The sequence below is a fragment of the Pomacea canaliculata genome, linkage group LG1, assembly GCF_003073045.1.
Source record: "Pomacea canaliculata isolate SZHN2017 linkage group LG1, ASM307304v1, whole genome shotgun sequence".
Classification (NCBI taxonomy): domain Eukaryota; kingdom Metazoa; phylum Mollusca; class Gastropoda; order Architaenioglossa; family Ampullariidae; genus Pomacea; species Pomacea canaliculata.
The window spans coordinates 14,484,045-14,499,219 of record NC_037590.1 but is presented as its reverse complement, the minus strand read 5'-3'; the positions used below and the strand labels follow the sequence as shown (position 1 = coordinate 14,499,219).

General features: G+C 39.1%; 1 protein-coding gene across 1 annotated transcript in view; it reads left to right on the top strand.

The window, feature by feature from the left end:
• The window catches only part of LOC112570126 (titin-like), a 149,833-nt gene that overhangs the window by 122,459 nt on the left and 12,199 nt on the right, over positions 1-15,175 (top strand). Inside the window, 23 exon segments of the mRNA XM_025248372.1 lie at positions 228-497; positions 809-1,096; positions 1,373-1,666; positions 1,949-2,251; positions 2,524-2,829; positions 3,072-3,186; positions 3,395-3,567; positions 3,961-4,248; positions 4,616-4,918; positions 5,224-5,526; positions 5,691-5,996; positions 6,130-6,241; positions 7,005-7,177; positions 7,433-7,720; positions 7,830-8,135; positions 10,149-10,451; positions 10,990-11,292; positions 11,522-11,827; positions 12,009-12,314; positions 12,441-12,743; positions 12,887-13,192; positions 13,365-13,670; positions 13,797-14,099. Coding sequence (XP_025104157.1) covers positions 228-497; positions 809-1,096; positions 1,373-1,666; positions 1,949-2,251; positions 2,524-2,829; positions 3,072-3,186; positions 3,395-3,567; positions 3,961-4,248; positions 4,616-4,918; positions 5,224-5,526; positions 5,691-5,996; positions 6,130-6,241; positions 7,005-7,177; positions 7,433-7,720; positions 7,830-8,135; positions 10,149-10,451; positions 10,990-11,292; positions 11,522-11,827; positions 12,009-12,314; positions 12,441-12,743; positions 12,887-13,192; positions 13,365-13,670; positions 13,797-14,099 — 6,264 coding nt within the window.

Sequence of the window (15,175 nt, the reverse complement as noted above, 5' to 3'; positions counted from 1 at the left end):
TAGACAATTGTTTAAATTTATACTGATGCAATCATATCAGTGGATTTTTATAAACTTCTTTACAGTTGGTTCATTCATCAAGGAAATTTTTTTTTCACTGTTAATGTACATGTATACACATGAAACAAGCATAAATTTCTTTTGATACTGTCACTACTTATTTCCTCATATTTCAATATTACTAAAAAATTGAAGTTTCAATTGATTTTTTTTTCATTTAACTGCAGAAGAAGACCTGGAGTTTGTTCGCAAGCTTGAGGACATTGATGTAAAAGAAATTCCTGGCACAGCACTGTTTGAGTGCGAAGTAAACAAAGTCAGTACAGTGGCAGAGTGGTTCTTCAACAATCAGCCTTTGACGGCTAGTGACAAGTATGAGATGGAGAGCAAAGGCGTTATTCATCGCCTTAAGGTCAAGGATGTGGATGGCAGAGATGAAGGTGACTACAAAGTTGCTGTCAGAGGCAAAACATCTGAAGCTGGACTCTTCGTGGAAGGTGTGTATTTTGTCATCTGTTAATTCTTGCAGCAAAAAGTTTTTCTTCATTCATGTTTAATTTTTTACATTTCAAGAGGAGTCTAAAAAGTGAAAATGCATGTAAAATGTTTTATCATTTGGGTTTGGATTTATTTTATTCATTACACATGATCATTTTGATATTTGTTTGAAAACTAAAGTTGTAATCATGATTACAGAAATCTTTGCATGCATAGATGTGGGGTTTCAGTTCTTCGAAAAATAATATACACTACCTAGCAATCTTCATTCTCACCTGTGTGCCTATGTTTAATTTCCATGTTTCAACAGTGCCACCCAAGATTTTCTTGGACAAGAAATACGATGAGACTATCTACCTGTATGCTGGTCAATCCACAGCCTTTGAGGTGCCCTTCACTGGTAATCCTCAGCCAATAGTTACTTGGACTTTTAATGAGGGTGATCTCCCTGATAAGATTCGCATGGAGACAGAAACTATATACAACATGACCACAATACGTATGAGCCATGTGAAGCGTACAGATACTGGAAGCTACACAGTAACGCTCAGCAATGACAATGGAAAAGCTGTTATTAGCATCAAACTGGTTGTACTTGGTAAGTTATTTGTTGGTCCAAAGTTTTTATAGCGTGTCTGATTGGATGTATGTTTTGCTGGTTTTAAGGACAAAGAATTACTATTAAGTACTTGCACATTGGAAGATGAAACTCAGTTGCTCATTGGAGCTTTACTGCTCTGGCTTATAGGAAACACTAATGTCTGCAAAACAATAATTCAGTTATGCTTGATCCATGTTGTCCAAGACTGTAATTTGCTGATATTCCTATAATTTAGCATTTTCATAACATGAACTATGAGTTTTCATTTTGCAGATAAGCCTTCTGCACCACAGAATGTCACTGTAACAGACATCACTGCTGAGACAGCTACTGTCACCTGGGAGACCCCAGAAGATGATGGTGGAAAGCCTATCACACAGTATGTCATTGAGAAACGTGAGGCCAACAGGCAATCTTGGAAGAGGATTGGTGACACACCATCACTGCAGTTGCCTGTATCAGACCTAGTAGAGAATGCCCAGTACATCTTCCGTGTATTTGCACAGAATGATGTTGGTCTCAGTGAACCAACAGAGTCTGAAATTATCACAGCAAAGAATCCATTCAGTGAGTGTCCATGGGAAACATTTCCTTATTCTGATTATGTTTGATGAATTCAGTGATTTGTTTCTGTAATGTAGTTTGCTTGTTTGTTCAGTCCAATGTTGAAGGCAGATCAGCATGATACTAATAAGAGGAGAGTTGTATAGATAATCACTGATTCCATAAACAGTTCAAGGCACTGTGAAAGTGTTGATATGGAGATATATCTGAAATCTGCTAGAAATTGATACTGCAAAAAGATACACCTTGAAAACAATGGGTTAAAAATTAATTTAAATTCCTCAGCGGTACCTGATGCACCAGACGCACCTACTGTGACAGATGTCATGCACGACTCAGCTGTTGTGTCCTGGCAGCAGCCAGCTAATGATGGTGGGTCTCCAGTGACTGGATACACCATTGAGCGTCAATCATCTTACAGCCCTCGCTGGGTGATAGTGAACAAGACTCCTGTGCAAAACCTGAGCTTGAAGGTAGATGATCTAATAGAAGACAATGTCTACCAGTTCCGTGTCATTGCACGTAATAAGGCTGGTCCCAGTGAGCCAAGCAAACCCTCTGACAGTATTGTGGCTAAAGACCCTTGGAGTAAGTATATAGCTAGATAGGTGTGTGATTTAATTTTTTTTATATTTGCCTGTTGCTTTTAAATCTCATTTTAAAAATATTTTTGGTTCCTTGACTTTGACATCTAAGGATGGATGTAAATGATAAACTAGGGCAAGAAAGGAGTCAAACTATACTCTGGATGTTGTGGTGGGGGATCACATAAAGGATTCATAAAATTTTACATTTAGTTTTATTATTGTTCTAACATAATAAGAAGAGATTCTCTAACATAGATGCCTGTTCAAATGTAGATGTTCCTGGCAAGCCAGGCACACCAGATATCACTGGCACAGACCAGAGCTCTGTGGCTCTGAAGTGGACACCACCTGAAACAGATGGAGGCAGTCCTATCACAAACTATGTGGTTCAGTACCGACCTATTAGCGCTACACAGTGGATTCAAGCTAATGAAGCCTTCATTGTTCCTGATACAACTTTTAGTGTCACAGGCCTGAGGGAGAATGCTGAGTATGTGTTCCGTGTGGCAGCTGAGAATCGTGCAGGTGCTGGTGAACCATCATCTCCAACAAAACCTGTCAAGGTTGTCAAACCACTTGGTAAGATTATTTGTTTGTTTTCTTTCATTTATTTTTTTCGTTTGATGAAAGATATCTACCATATATGAATTAAAATAGTGTGTTAAAATTTACTTATTGTTTTACTTGGCTGTGTGATCTCTTGTATTTTATTATTATTTTATTATTGTATTATACAGACCCATTTTTCAAGTGACTTATCTAAAAATAGTGATTTTAAAAAAAGTTTTCAGTCTTTGTAAATGCACATTTTTTTAATGCAGTTGGCACATCACCTATGCTGCTAGAACCACTGCAGGACACCACAGTTGTTGCACCTGGTGATGCCATTCTTGAATGTGACATAGATGTCGGAGAGCCTGAGGCAGAAATTAAATGGTTTGTTTTTCTTTTATTCATTTTTTGTATGTTTGCCATTTTGTGTATTTTCTTATATGACTGAATAGTTTCTTTCACCAACAGTTTGAAATAGATAAAGTTTTTTTTGTCATTTGTTGCACTTATTTTTTATTGGCCTTTACTGAGATGAAAAAAAAAAATGTTATCTTTTGAAACTTTAACTTAAAGACTAATGAAATGATTTCAGGTTCCGTGGCAAGAAAGAAGTAAAGAAGAGCCCCAAGTATGAAATGAGCTACGAGGATGAAGTGGCATCTCTTGTAATTCATAAAACTGAGCCTGACGATGCAGACGTGTATCGCTGTGAGGCTTCCAATCCACTTGGGCGTGTTCAGACAGAAGGCCTGCTAACAGTGCACAGTGAGTACTTTTGTCTTCTTTTAAATTTATATATGAATTTAAATCAAATCGCAAAATGTGTCCTAGTTGGTCATTTATAACTAGTTTTTAGAAAAGTGTACGCTAAAAGAGAGTTAATATTTTGCTATGGACTTGTAATGCAGTCATTTGATGAACCAATAAGGTCAAGTGCTAACATGAAATAAAATTACTTTTGTAATTACTTATAGGTAAATGCAAAAATGTTTGACCAATAGGGATTCTTATTAACTCTTATAAATAAACTTCAGAATAAGCGTCTAGATTTTCATTCCTTTGTGTGTCGTGGTTTCATTCGCTATAGTAAAATATGACTGTTGACGTTGATTGGCATAGACTTTTGGAATTCTTTTTATGTAAATTCTTAAATCACAGCTCACCCAGTCCTGGAGTATGACAACAGACTCAAGAGTGCACAGACAATCCGGGCTGGCTCCACTCTAGTGCTAAAGGTCAACACCACTGGAATCCCATCCCCATCAGTATCTTGGATGCTCGACAATGAGCCACTACAAAAATCAGATCGAATCAGCATTGAGACCACAGATGAATACAGCAAATTGACTCTCAAAAATGCTCTTCTTGATGACTCTGGGGTTTATACTATCTGTGCTGAAAATGTTGTTGGCAGGGCTGAGGCTGACTTTGATGTCAAAGTGAAAGGTATGCTAGAGTTCTTGCATTCTGAAATAGATCGTTTGAAGAGATTAGTATCGAAAGCAAAGTCCCTCATGTCTGTGTTTCAATAAACAAATGTTTCATAATAAACTGGTACATGTTTGAACATAATAAAATTATTTTAAACCTCTATCTGTTATATAATCTGAATAAATCATTATAGCTATCAGAAAATTTTTTCTAAATTAGATGAGGTTGTCATTCTTATCTGTCTTAAATCTTTGATTTTTGTAGTCTGGAAACATAAGTAAGAAGACTTGCATCGTTTCCAACAAGTTATTTTTCAAAATTCGTTGTGTCATGTATAAATGTTTTAAATATCTTTATTTCAAAAAAATCCATCCTTTTTCAGATAAACCTGGCAAGCCTAACAATCTGCATGTTATTGAAGTCCTAAAAGATCAGATAGCCATTGCTTGGGAACCTCCAACCTCCACAGGCAATTGTCCCCTGAAGGGCTATGTGATTGAGAAACGAGATGCCAAACGCAATACATGGACTCCAGTTCAGCGTGTTGACAACATAACTGTGATGTATTCAGTGCAGAAACTTCTGGAAGGCAATGAATACTTCTTCCGTGTGGCAGCTGAGAATGAGATAGGAGTAGGAGAAGCTGCTGAGCTCTTTGATGGCATAGTGCCCAAGAGTCCCTATGGTAGGTTGCAGTTTGCATTATAGACAAAACAATTTATAGGATTTTTCACAGTGATGTTACGACTTGGAGAATGTTGAGCTTATATTTCAAAGCATTATCATGAATAAGTTTGCATTTGCTTCCGCAATTTTAAAGACATCTTGATATTAAAGCTTTTTATTATTATTATCATGAGCTATGTGGGATTGCAGAAAGAGATATATGAATAGGCAAAAGATTCTCATTTATCCCTGTTCTCTAACTTGTTAAAACACGATTTAAATTTAGGTGCAAGTGAGGTTTGATTCTGACTTTCTGTTCAACAGATGTTCCTGATGCACCTAAGAAGCTGCAGCCTAGTGAGATCACCCATTCATCAGTCACCCTGACATGGGAGCCACCAGAGAGTGATGGAGGATCTGTCATCACAGGTTACGCTGTAGAGAGGAAGTCACCGGCAAGCCCCCGATGGACAAGAGTAAACAAGAGTCCTATCAGAGATACAGTGTACACAGTGATGGATCTTGTAGAAGGCAATGAATATGAGTTCAGGGTCTTGGCAGAGAATGCTGCGGGCTTCAGCAAACCTTCAGAACCTACCCTGCCCATAAAGGCTGTTGATCCATACAGTAAGGGAGAAAGTTTTATGTGCCAATGTGTCTTATGTGTGCATATGTTTAAATCCACATGTGTATTGTTTTGTAATGTTTGGAGCTGGAGCTAAATGTTTTATTACTTGTAGGCTGAGATCCTTTTATGGTACTAGGCTTATCATGTTTTCATATCTTCCTAGATAAACCTGATGCTCCTGGCAGACCAGAGGCAATAGACATCAATAAGGAGTCTGTCACCCTAAAATGGCTTCCACCAGACAGTGATGGTGGCAGTGCTATCTTCAACTATGTTGTGGAAATGAGAGTGAGTGGTTCCTCAAGATGGCTTCCTGCAAGCCAGAACATAAAGGTGCCAGATAGCAGCTTTATTGTCAGACAGTTGACCAAGGGAACAGAATATGAGTTCCGAGTCAGTGCAGAAAACAAAGCTGGAATTGGACCCCCATCTCCACCTTCCTTGCCAGTCACAGCTCGCAAACCTCTCAGTGAGTATATGTGAAGCTAATACAATTTAAGCAAAGAAAACCCAGTTGGAAATCAGGTATTCCTGGTGCCTTTTTTTTGTGTGTTGTTTTTAAGAAATCTATAGTTCACTTTACTAAATGCTATAATTTGCAGCGGGTGAAGCCCCTACTGTGCTGGAAGGTTTACCTGACCTGGCTGTGATGGAGGGAGATACTACAGTATTTGAATGCAAGATCAGTGGTGAGCCTGTACCAAGCATCAAATGGTGAGTTTACCTATGTACACATGTGTACACGTAGAAGTGTTGATCAGTGATGTGCGACATATACTGTCAGACATGCATTTACAAACAATGCTACAAGAAGTATATTATTACTTTATGTGGTCTTGTTTCTGTCTTTTGTGAATGTTGTCTTATTTGGTCCTAATCCTTTAACATAAGCCAAAATGAATTTCTAACAGAATTTCTATAGAATGTGATTATAAATGAGTTTCTTAGAGTTTAAAACAGCAGTTTTATACATTGTTATATTGGAGTCACTCTCACTTGGAAACTACCAAAGTCAGATGGTGGATCTCCAGTCACTGGCTACATGGTGGAGAAGTGAGATACTTGAAAGACAATATGTGTTAGGTAAAGATTGGTTGGCTGGTTTATTTAGTAGGAAAGTGCTTCCATTTGCACTATGGGGAGGGGGGAGGAAACCGGAGTACCCAGAGAAAACCCACAATGTCAAGCCTTGTGAACAGATGTCACAGAGAGAGTCCTCAGACGAGATCTGAACCGTGAGCCGCTCACTGCAGTGGTGACAAGAGAGTGTTTTATCCACAATACTACCGGGCGCCCCCATTAGGGAAAGGGAGATGTGATACCCATTTATATTTCTCAAATAAAACTTAATGTTCGAATGGCATGTGAAGATACACATGTCACTTTAGGTTTGGGATCTTGTTTTCTTGTATATTGAAGATAAGCAGTAATGTTGAGGCTAATCTGCCAACATAATTTTTTTTAACTGTTCTTGCAGGCTGAAGGAACAGAGGGAAATAGTGGAGGACAAACGCCATAGCATGCTGTATGACGAGTGTGTTGCCTCCCTTACTGTGAGAGACACAACACAGAAGGATGCTGGAACCTATACCTGTGAAGCTAGCAATGATTTAGGCACAGTCACCACATCTGGTGTTCTAGAGATACAAGGTGGGTTATTATATCAGTGTGCCTATCTTAGGTTTTTATTTATTAGTGTAGCTAACACTATAACTCCAGATGTCCACTATAATAGATATAAGCTGACTGCCAGCTGTGCCATAACAGACATGGTATAAGCTGACTGATAGTAGCGACTTTTATTATGTACTCCTAGTTATCCTGGGTGCAGAATATTAAAATATGAGTGTGTGTTATGGAAACAATTTTGAAGAAATCTTTAATGTTCTTTCATTCATTTTTCAGCCGCACCTACTCTTGAATTTGACAACAAATTCCGTGACCTTATAAGTCTACACATAGGCGCCACCCTGAAAATTCCAGTCAAGGTGGGAGGTATCCCAACACCTCAGATTACCTGGGCTAAAGAAGAGAACCCACTGCGTCCAGGGGGACGCATCGCCATCAGCGTGCAAGACGACAGCACCACTCTGACCGTGAAGAAAGTAACCAAGGAAGATGATGGCTTAATCACCCTTACTGCAGAAAACCAAGTGGGTGAAACCAAGGCCAAATTTGATGTGGAGGTGCTAGGTGAGTAGATTCCCATTCTTCTTCCATTTCCCATCATTAGCTTTATCTGAAGCACAGTAACTAGAGTTCTTTAGAATAGGACCTTATGAAACTGCTGGGGTTTTTACAGATGTACCTGCTGCACCAGAAGGCCCGATGGAAGTGACAGATATTACAGACACTTCAGTTACATTGCACTGGAAACCTCCTAAAGATGATGGGGGCATTGACATTAGAAGCTACATCATAGAGCGCCGTGACACCAAGCGCCCTGTCTGGAGCAGAATGGGCAGTGTTGATGGTGTGACCCTTGATTTCAAGGCCACAGGGTTGCAGGAAGGGACAGAATATCTGTTCCGTGTGTTTGCTGAAAATGAAGTAGGACTTTCTGAGCCTCTTGAATCTACCACAAAAGTGATCCCCAAGAGTCCATTTGGTAGGTTTTCTGCTGTCTTTGGAGGCTAAAAATGAGAGAGCATGAGTCAGCATGTGCATGGAACTGGTAAAGATTTGAATCAGTATGTAGCTGTGTGGAGGATGAACAGTACTTGCATGACATTTTGATTTATGTTTTATCTAACAAAACTAAAGACATAGTGATATTATAATTTTTATGGAACATTGCTTATTATATTTAAATTTTACTGTTAGAAGCATAATAACCAGGATTCTTTGTTGTGAACAGCATTCTGTGATTTTACATGCAATTGCATTGCTTGCAATTTTTTAATATCTGAGTGCAATGCTGTGGGACCTCTACACCTACTGCCAAATATAACATTATGACAGTAATTGATTGGTACTAAATGAAGAATAAAATCAAATACAGGAAACACAAAGAGGAGCCAAATAACACGAACAAGAGCTGAGAGTAGCATGATATTGTCAGAGGAAGGATGTGAAAAAGGACTAGCATTATGGGAAAGATTGTTAGGAGTAATGTTTATGGAAGAGGAGCTTCTTCTCACTCTCTCTCTCACACACATACATGTACACATGCTCATGCACTTTGATGAAGAAATGTTTTTACTTTTTTATGGATGTGACATTTAACATCAGCCCAAAAAAGATAAATGTTTATCAATCATGTCTTAAATACATGTTGTTATGCATCAGTCTTCTGTTTACAATCTTTTTGAAGATAATAGCAAACATTTTAGTTTTACTTTTACATCTTATTCAAATTAGAATGTTTGACATAAACATTAAAAATATTCATCAGATTTATTCCAAGTATAATGTTTATCTTCCATGTATCAGCATTGATAATCTTTTCTTTTTTTTGACTTTCCTTATTTAAATTCTTTATTTGACATGACAAACATTTGTAATTTATTTTAGAGAATTAAGAACACATGACAGAGGTCAATGGTTGTGATAAAACTCTGGGAAACTTTGACACTGAACAATGTTTGGATGTCCACTGTTTTTCTTTTTTTGTTAAGAAGAAGATATTAAAATAATCAGTTTCTGTTCTTAATGACAGCATTGCATGTCAGTAATGTTCTGGTGTCATTAGTGTGTGTACTATATACAGATTGGTGTGTTCTTGTGTATGTATGGGATGTTCCCTTAATCATGTGTTTTTATGGAAGAGTGAAACTGCAGTTGAAAATGCCAAAGATCCACATTAACACTGCATAATTTCAAATGCATTAACATCTACTTTTGGTATCAATACAGAATTTTTTGCAGTAAACATTGCCCCATTTTATAGCTGTTAAATTATCATGCTTACACAGCGTTTAATGTAACCTATTTACACAATAATTCGTGCATGCAGTTGTTTCTCACTTACCTTCTCATTTGGTTTCATTCAAAAGGGGTGAGATGGTTTTGTTATATTTTGTGTGATATGAAAAGTGGTAGATATTTAAGTGCATGAAGCCAAGTCATGAAACATTTTTGTGTGTTGAATGACTCTGCTCTGTGTGCACTAACCATGAAGGTAGTAATGAAATCAAGTGTGTGGTTATCCTGTTGACAAGCACTAACAATGAGAACCATGAAAAAGTCAGGTGAGTGGGTTTCTGGCCATCTCACTAGTCAGTTTGTTTCTTCTTATTAATGGTAAATCAAGTCTTCTTTTAAAACAGTTGCATATATTTCCTGTCATTACTTTAATTTTTCATTATAATGAAACATAGCTACAAGTGATTTTCAAACAGAGACAGAAGGCATTAATATATTTTATATATTTATATTGTATATTTTGTATTTCAGCTTAATTTCTGAAGAACTAAATTCATTGTACTAAGGCTGATTTTTATATCAGCCAATAATAAAATCTGTGAAATCTTTAGTTTTAAATATCTACAAAGTTACATGCTTTTAATGAAGATTTGTTGGTTTTGTTGAGCAGAATAACATTTGAGAAGAACTGTGATGACACTGGTAATATCTTAATGGTATTATTTTTCTAACTTTACCTTTTGCCCACGTGAAACAGATAAACCTGATGCTCCCGAAGGTCCCTTGCAGGCATCAGATATTAAAGAAGACAGTGTTACTCTCACTTGGAAACCACCGAAGTCAGATGGTGGATCTCTAGTCACTGGCTACATTGTTGAGAAACGAGATGCTCGAAAGACAACGTGGTCCAAGGTAGCTTCTACAGATTCACAAATGCTCACCTGTAAAGCAAGCAAGCTACTTTCAGGGACACCATACATATTCCGTGTTATGGCTATAAACAAGGAGGGAATGAGCTTACCACTTGAATCTGAAGAAGTTGTCCCACAGAAACCACCAGGTATAGAATGATGTTGAAATCTCATGTTTCATAGTTTGTTGGTGAGACCAGTAAGGCTATTTTAAGTACATGTATAACTTTTCAAGTTGTCACATTTTAATTAGCTTATTAAACACTAATGCTAACTTGAATAAGAAATAGTATAAAATTCAGCATGCAGACTGAACAGTTTTGGTAAATGGATTCATGTGTAGATTATAGTTTTTAATGCTATGTCTTCCAAATAAAGAGACACCATAAACAGGACTAGTCCATTTGATATTAATCTAGTGTGAGCCGAGGTACTTAATGCATCAGTAACAATAACTGTATTCTAAGAATAAAGGCAGAAATGAATGAAACAGAGAATAAAGAAGGAAAAAAAAATGTCATAAACTGTCATAAATGTCATTGTTCTAATTGTATTTGTGTGTTTTTCTTTTTAGTAAAGCGTTTTGAGCCCGCCTTTAATGGTGGGAAAAAGCGCTATACAGATAAACATATTATTATTGTCATAATAACAGTTTCCGTTGAATGAAAATGTCATTTTGAAATGCAGAAACTCCAGGAAAACCTGTTGGCCCCATTAAGTTTAGTCAAGTATTGTCTGACTCGGTGACCCTTGCCTGGACACCACCGAAGAAAGATGGCGGTTCACCTGTTGTTGCCTATACCATTGAACTGACGGATGATGCTGGGAAAAACTGGAAGCACATTGGTACTGTCGAGGCTGTTCACACCATCTACACAGCCGAAGGTCTTTCAGAAGGGCAGGATTACAAATTCAGAGTTTGCGCTGTGAACAGCGTAGGGCCAAGTGAGCCTCTTGTGTCAGACAGCATCAGACCAGAAAGGAAAATTGGTAAGTGAGGAGGATGGAAAGGAATTTGTTTGTGTGCACATCTCTGCGGGTAGGTGTTGTGCATTTGTATGTGTGTGTGTGAAAGAGAAAGAAAGAAGTAGACAAAAGTACTAACATCGTAAAAATATAATATCAACACCTGCATTACATGTTATTGATGATTCTATTTTTAGGCAGTTGAATCAATCCATTTCAGTATCAGGTGACTAAAGTACAAATATCTTTGCAGGTAAACCTGCAAAACCAGAGGGACCTTTAGAAGCTGTTGACATTCAGCGAAACTCTGTCACCTTGAAGTGGAAACCACCCAAAGAAGATGGTGGCTCACCACTTACTGGCTATGTTATAGAAAAACAAGATGTCAAGTATGGCAGCTGGTCTAAAGTGGGTAAGGTGGAGCCCACTGTTACTGAATTTTGTGCTATAGACCTCCAGGAAAAATCCAACTATCTCTTCAGAGTGATGGCAGTCAACAAGGCTGGACAGAGTGAGCCACTGGAAATGGATAAGCCTGTCACTGCCAAGAGTCCTTTTGGTATGAATATCATTAGCTACATTTTCCCTCCCTAATTTCACTATTATTATCCTCTGCTGACTTCTTCGACATTGGGAAAATCATAAAACATGTGGCATGTTTTAATTAGTATATTAATTTCAGTGTTAAATCTTCCCTTCTGTATTCATGAACTGAAAAGAACTTGGAACTTATTTTTCAGATGTACCTGGTAAGCCTAAAGGACCACTTGAGATCAGTAATGTGACCGACAAGTCTGCTGACCTGAAGTGGAATCCACCAGAAAGTGATGGAGGCAGTCCACTGACAGCTTACATCATTGAGGTGCGTCCAGACTCCAGATCCACATGGACAAAGGCAGGAAGTGTGGATGGCAATAGTACAACCTTCACTGTACCTGACCTCAAAGAGGGAACAGAATATCACTTCCGGGTCATGGCTGTCAACGCAGAGGGTCAGAGTGCACCACTGGAGGCTGTAGACACAGCTAAACCAGCCAAGAAGAAAGGTGAGCTGGAAAAACATCTTGAAGTGCTTTTATGATAGTAAGTTTATGACACATGACTGGAATGTCCATAGTTCATGATATGCAGACATATTTTTATGCTTTATTTCTTGTCTACAAACATTTCAGTTCCACCTGGTCCTCCCAGAGATCTGCGAGCTGCACGTGTTGGTCCAGACTATGTCACTCTAGAATGGAAACCACCAGCAGAAGATGGAGGTGCCAAGGTGACCCAATACCGTGTGGAGAAGTGTGAGGAAACCAGTGAGGAGTGGGTGAAGGTGGAGGATGTCAAATCCCTTGACACAGCCTACAAAGTGACAGATCTCAAGGAAGGCGTGGGGTACTACTTCTCAGTGTCTGCAAAGAATGAGGTTGGCTTTGGTGAACCATGTGAGACAGAAGCTGCCATCACACCCAAGAAACCTGAAGGTGAACTGCACTTTGGCTTAAAATAAGCACCAATTGTCAGCAGTAGTTTGTTATTTAGCACTGTATTAAAGACAGATTATTATGCTTGTGTGTAGTTCTGTTTCCTACGATTTTTTGGCAAAAGAAAAGAACTTATTTTTCAGGTCCCCCAGGCCCACCAACTGCTCCTCTCACTGCAGAGGACATAGACAAGACATCAGTGACTTTGTCATGGAAACCTCCAACAGAAGATGGAGGATCTCCTCTCACAGGCTACATTTTAGAACGCCGAGAATCCACTCGCACCACCTGGACCAAACTGGACCGCATAGGACCAGACACATTGTTATATAAAGCACTGAACCTGATAGAAGGCAATGAGTACTACTTCCGTGTTTCAGCTGAGAACAAACATGGAGTCAGCTCACCACTGGAGACAGACTCTGCTGTAAAGCCCAAGAGTCCATATGGTAAGTTAGGTGACTTCAGTTTCCTTTTCTCTGTTACCTAGCATGGTTTAGTCCTGGTAACAAATTATTTAAAAAATGACAAATAACAATACATGAAATTTAGAATCCAGACTATTTACCAGTAGCAGGTAGATGTTTGCTTATCTGAGCTTAATATGTCCCTAACAATCAGATGTACCTAGCAAGCCTAGAGGACCACTGGAGATCAGTAATGTAACAGACAAGTCTGCTGACCTGAAGTGGAATCCACCAGAAAGTGATGGAGGCAGTCCACTGACAGCTTACATCATTGAGGTGCGTCCAGACTCCAGATCCACATGGACAAAGGCAGGAAGTGTGGATGGCAGTAGTACCACCTTCACTGTACCTGACCTCAAAGAGGGAACAGAATATCGCTTCCGGGTCATGGCTGTCAACGCAGAGGGTCAGAGTGCTCCTCTGGAGGCTGTAGACACAGCTAAACCAGCCAAGAAGAAAGGTGAGCTGGAAAAACATCTTGAAGTGTTTTTATGATAGTAAGTTTCTGACACATGACTGGAATGTCCATAGTTCATGATATGCAGACATATTTTTATGCTTTATTTCTTGTCTACAAACATTTCAGTTCCACCTGGTCCTCCCAGAGATCTGCGAGCTGCACGTGTTGGTCCAGACTATGTCACTCTAGAATGGAAACCACCAGCAGAAGATGGAGGTGCCAAGGTGACCCATTACCGTGTGGAGAAGTGTGAGGAAACCAGTGAGGAGTGGGTGAAGGTGGAGGATGTCAAATCCCTTGACACAGCCTACAAAGTGACAGATCTCAAGGAAGGCGTGGGGTACTACTTCTCAGTGTCTGCAAAGAACGAGGTTGGCTTTGGTGAAGCTTGTGAAACAGCAGCTGCCATCACACCCAAGAAACCTGAAGGTATTATGCAAACTTCATACAATTGATACTTTTAATTTAAAATTGGGTATTTTGTTTTAATCTCATTACAAAAGTAATGAATATAGACTAAATTACTAATGCAGAACAATTTGCCAATGTTTTAGGTCCCCCAGGCCCCCCAACTGCTCCACTCACTGCAGAGGACATAGACAAGACATCAGTGACTTTGTCCTGGAAACCTCCAACAGAAGATGGAGGATCTCCTCTCACAGGCTACATTTTAGAACGCCGAGAATCCACTCGCACCACCTGGACCAAACTGGACCGCATAGGACCAGACACATTGTTATATAAAGCACTGAACCTGATAGAAGGCAATGAGTACTACTTCCGTGTTTCAGCTGAGAACAAACATGGAGTCAGCTCACCACTGGAAACTGACAGTGCTGTTAAACCCAAAAGCAGATATGGTAAGTTAGGTGACTTCAGTTTCTTTTTCTCTGTTACTAGCATGCTTTACTCCTGGTCAACAATTATTAATCAAAAAATGACAAATAACAATACATGAAATTTAGAATCCAGACTATTTACCAGTAGCAGGTAGATGTTTGCTTATCTGAGCTTAATATGTCCCTAACAATCAGATGTGCAAGCCTAGAGGACCACTGGAGATCAGTAATGTAACCGACAAGTCTGCTGACCTGAAGTGGAATCCACCAGAAAGTGATGGAGGCAGTCCACTGACAGCTTACATCATTGAGGTGCGTCCAGACTCCAAATCCACATGGACAAAGGCAGGAAGTGTGGATGGCAGTAGTACCACCTTCACTGTACCTGACCTCAAAGAGGGAACAGAATATCACTTCCGGGTCATGGCTGTCAACGCAGAGGGTGAGAGTGCACCACTGGAGGCTGTAGACACAGCTAAACCAGCCAAGAAGAAAGGTGAGCTGGAAAAACATCTTGAAGTGTTTTTATGATAGTAAGTTTATGACACATGACTGGAATGTCCATAGTTCATGATATGCAGACATATTTTTATGCTTTATTTCTTGTCTACAAACATTTCAGTTCCACCTGGTCCTCCCAGAGATCTGCGAGCAGCACGTGTTGGT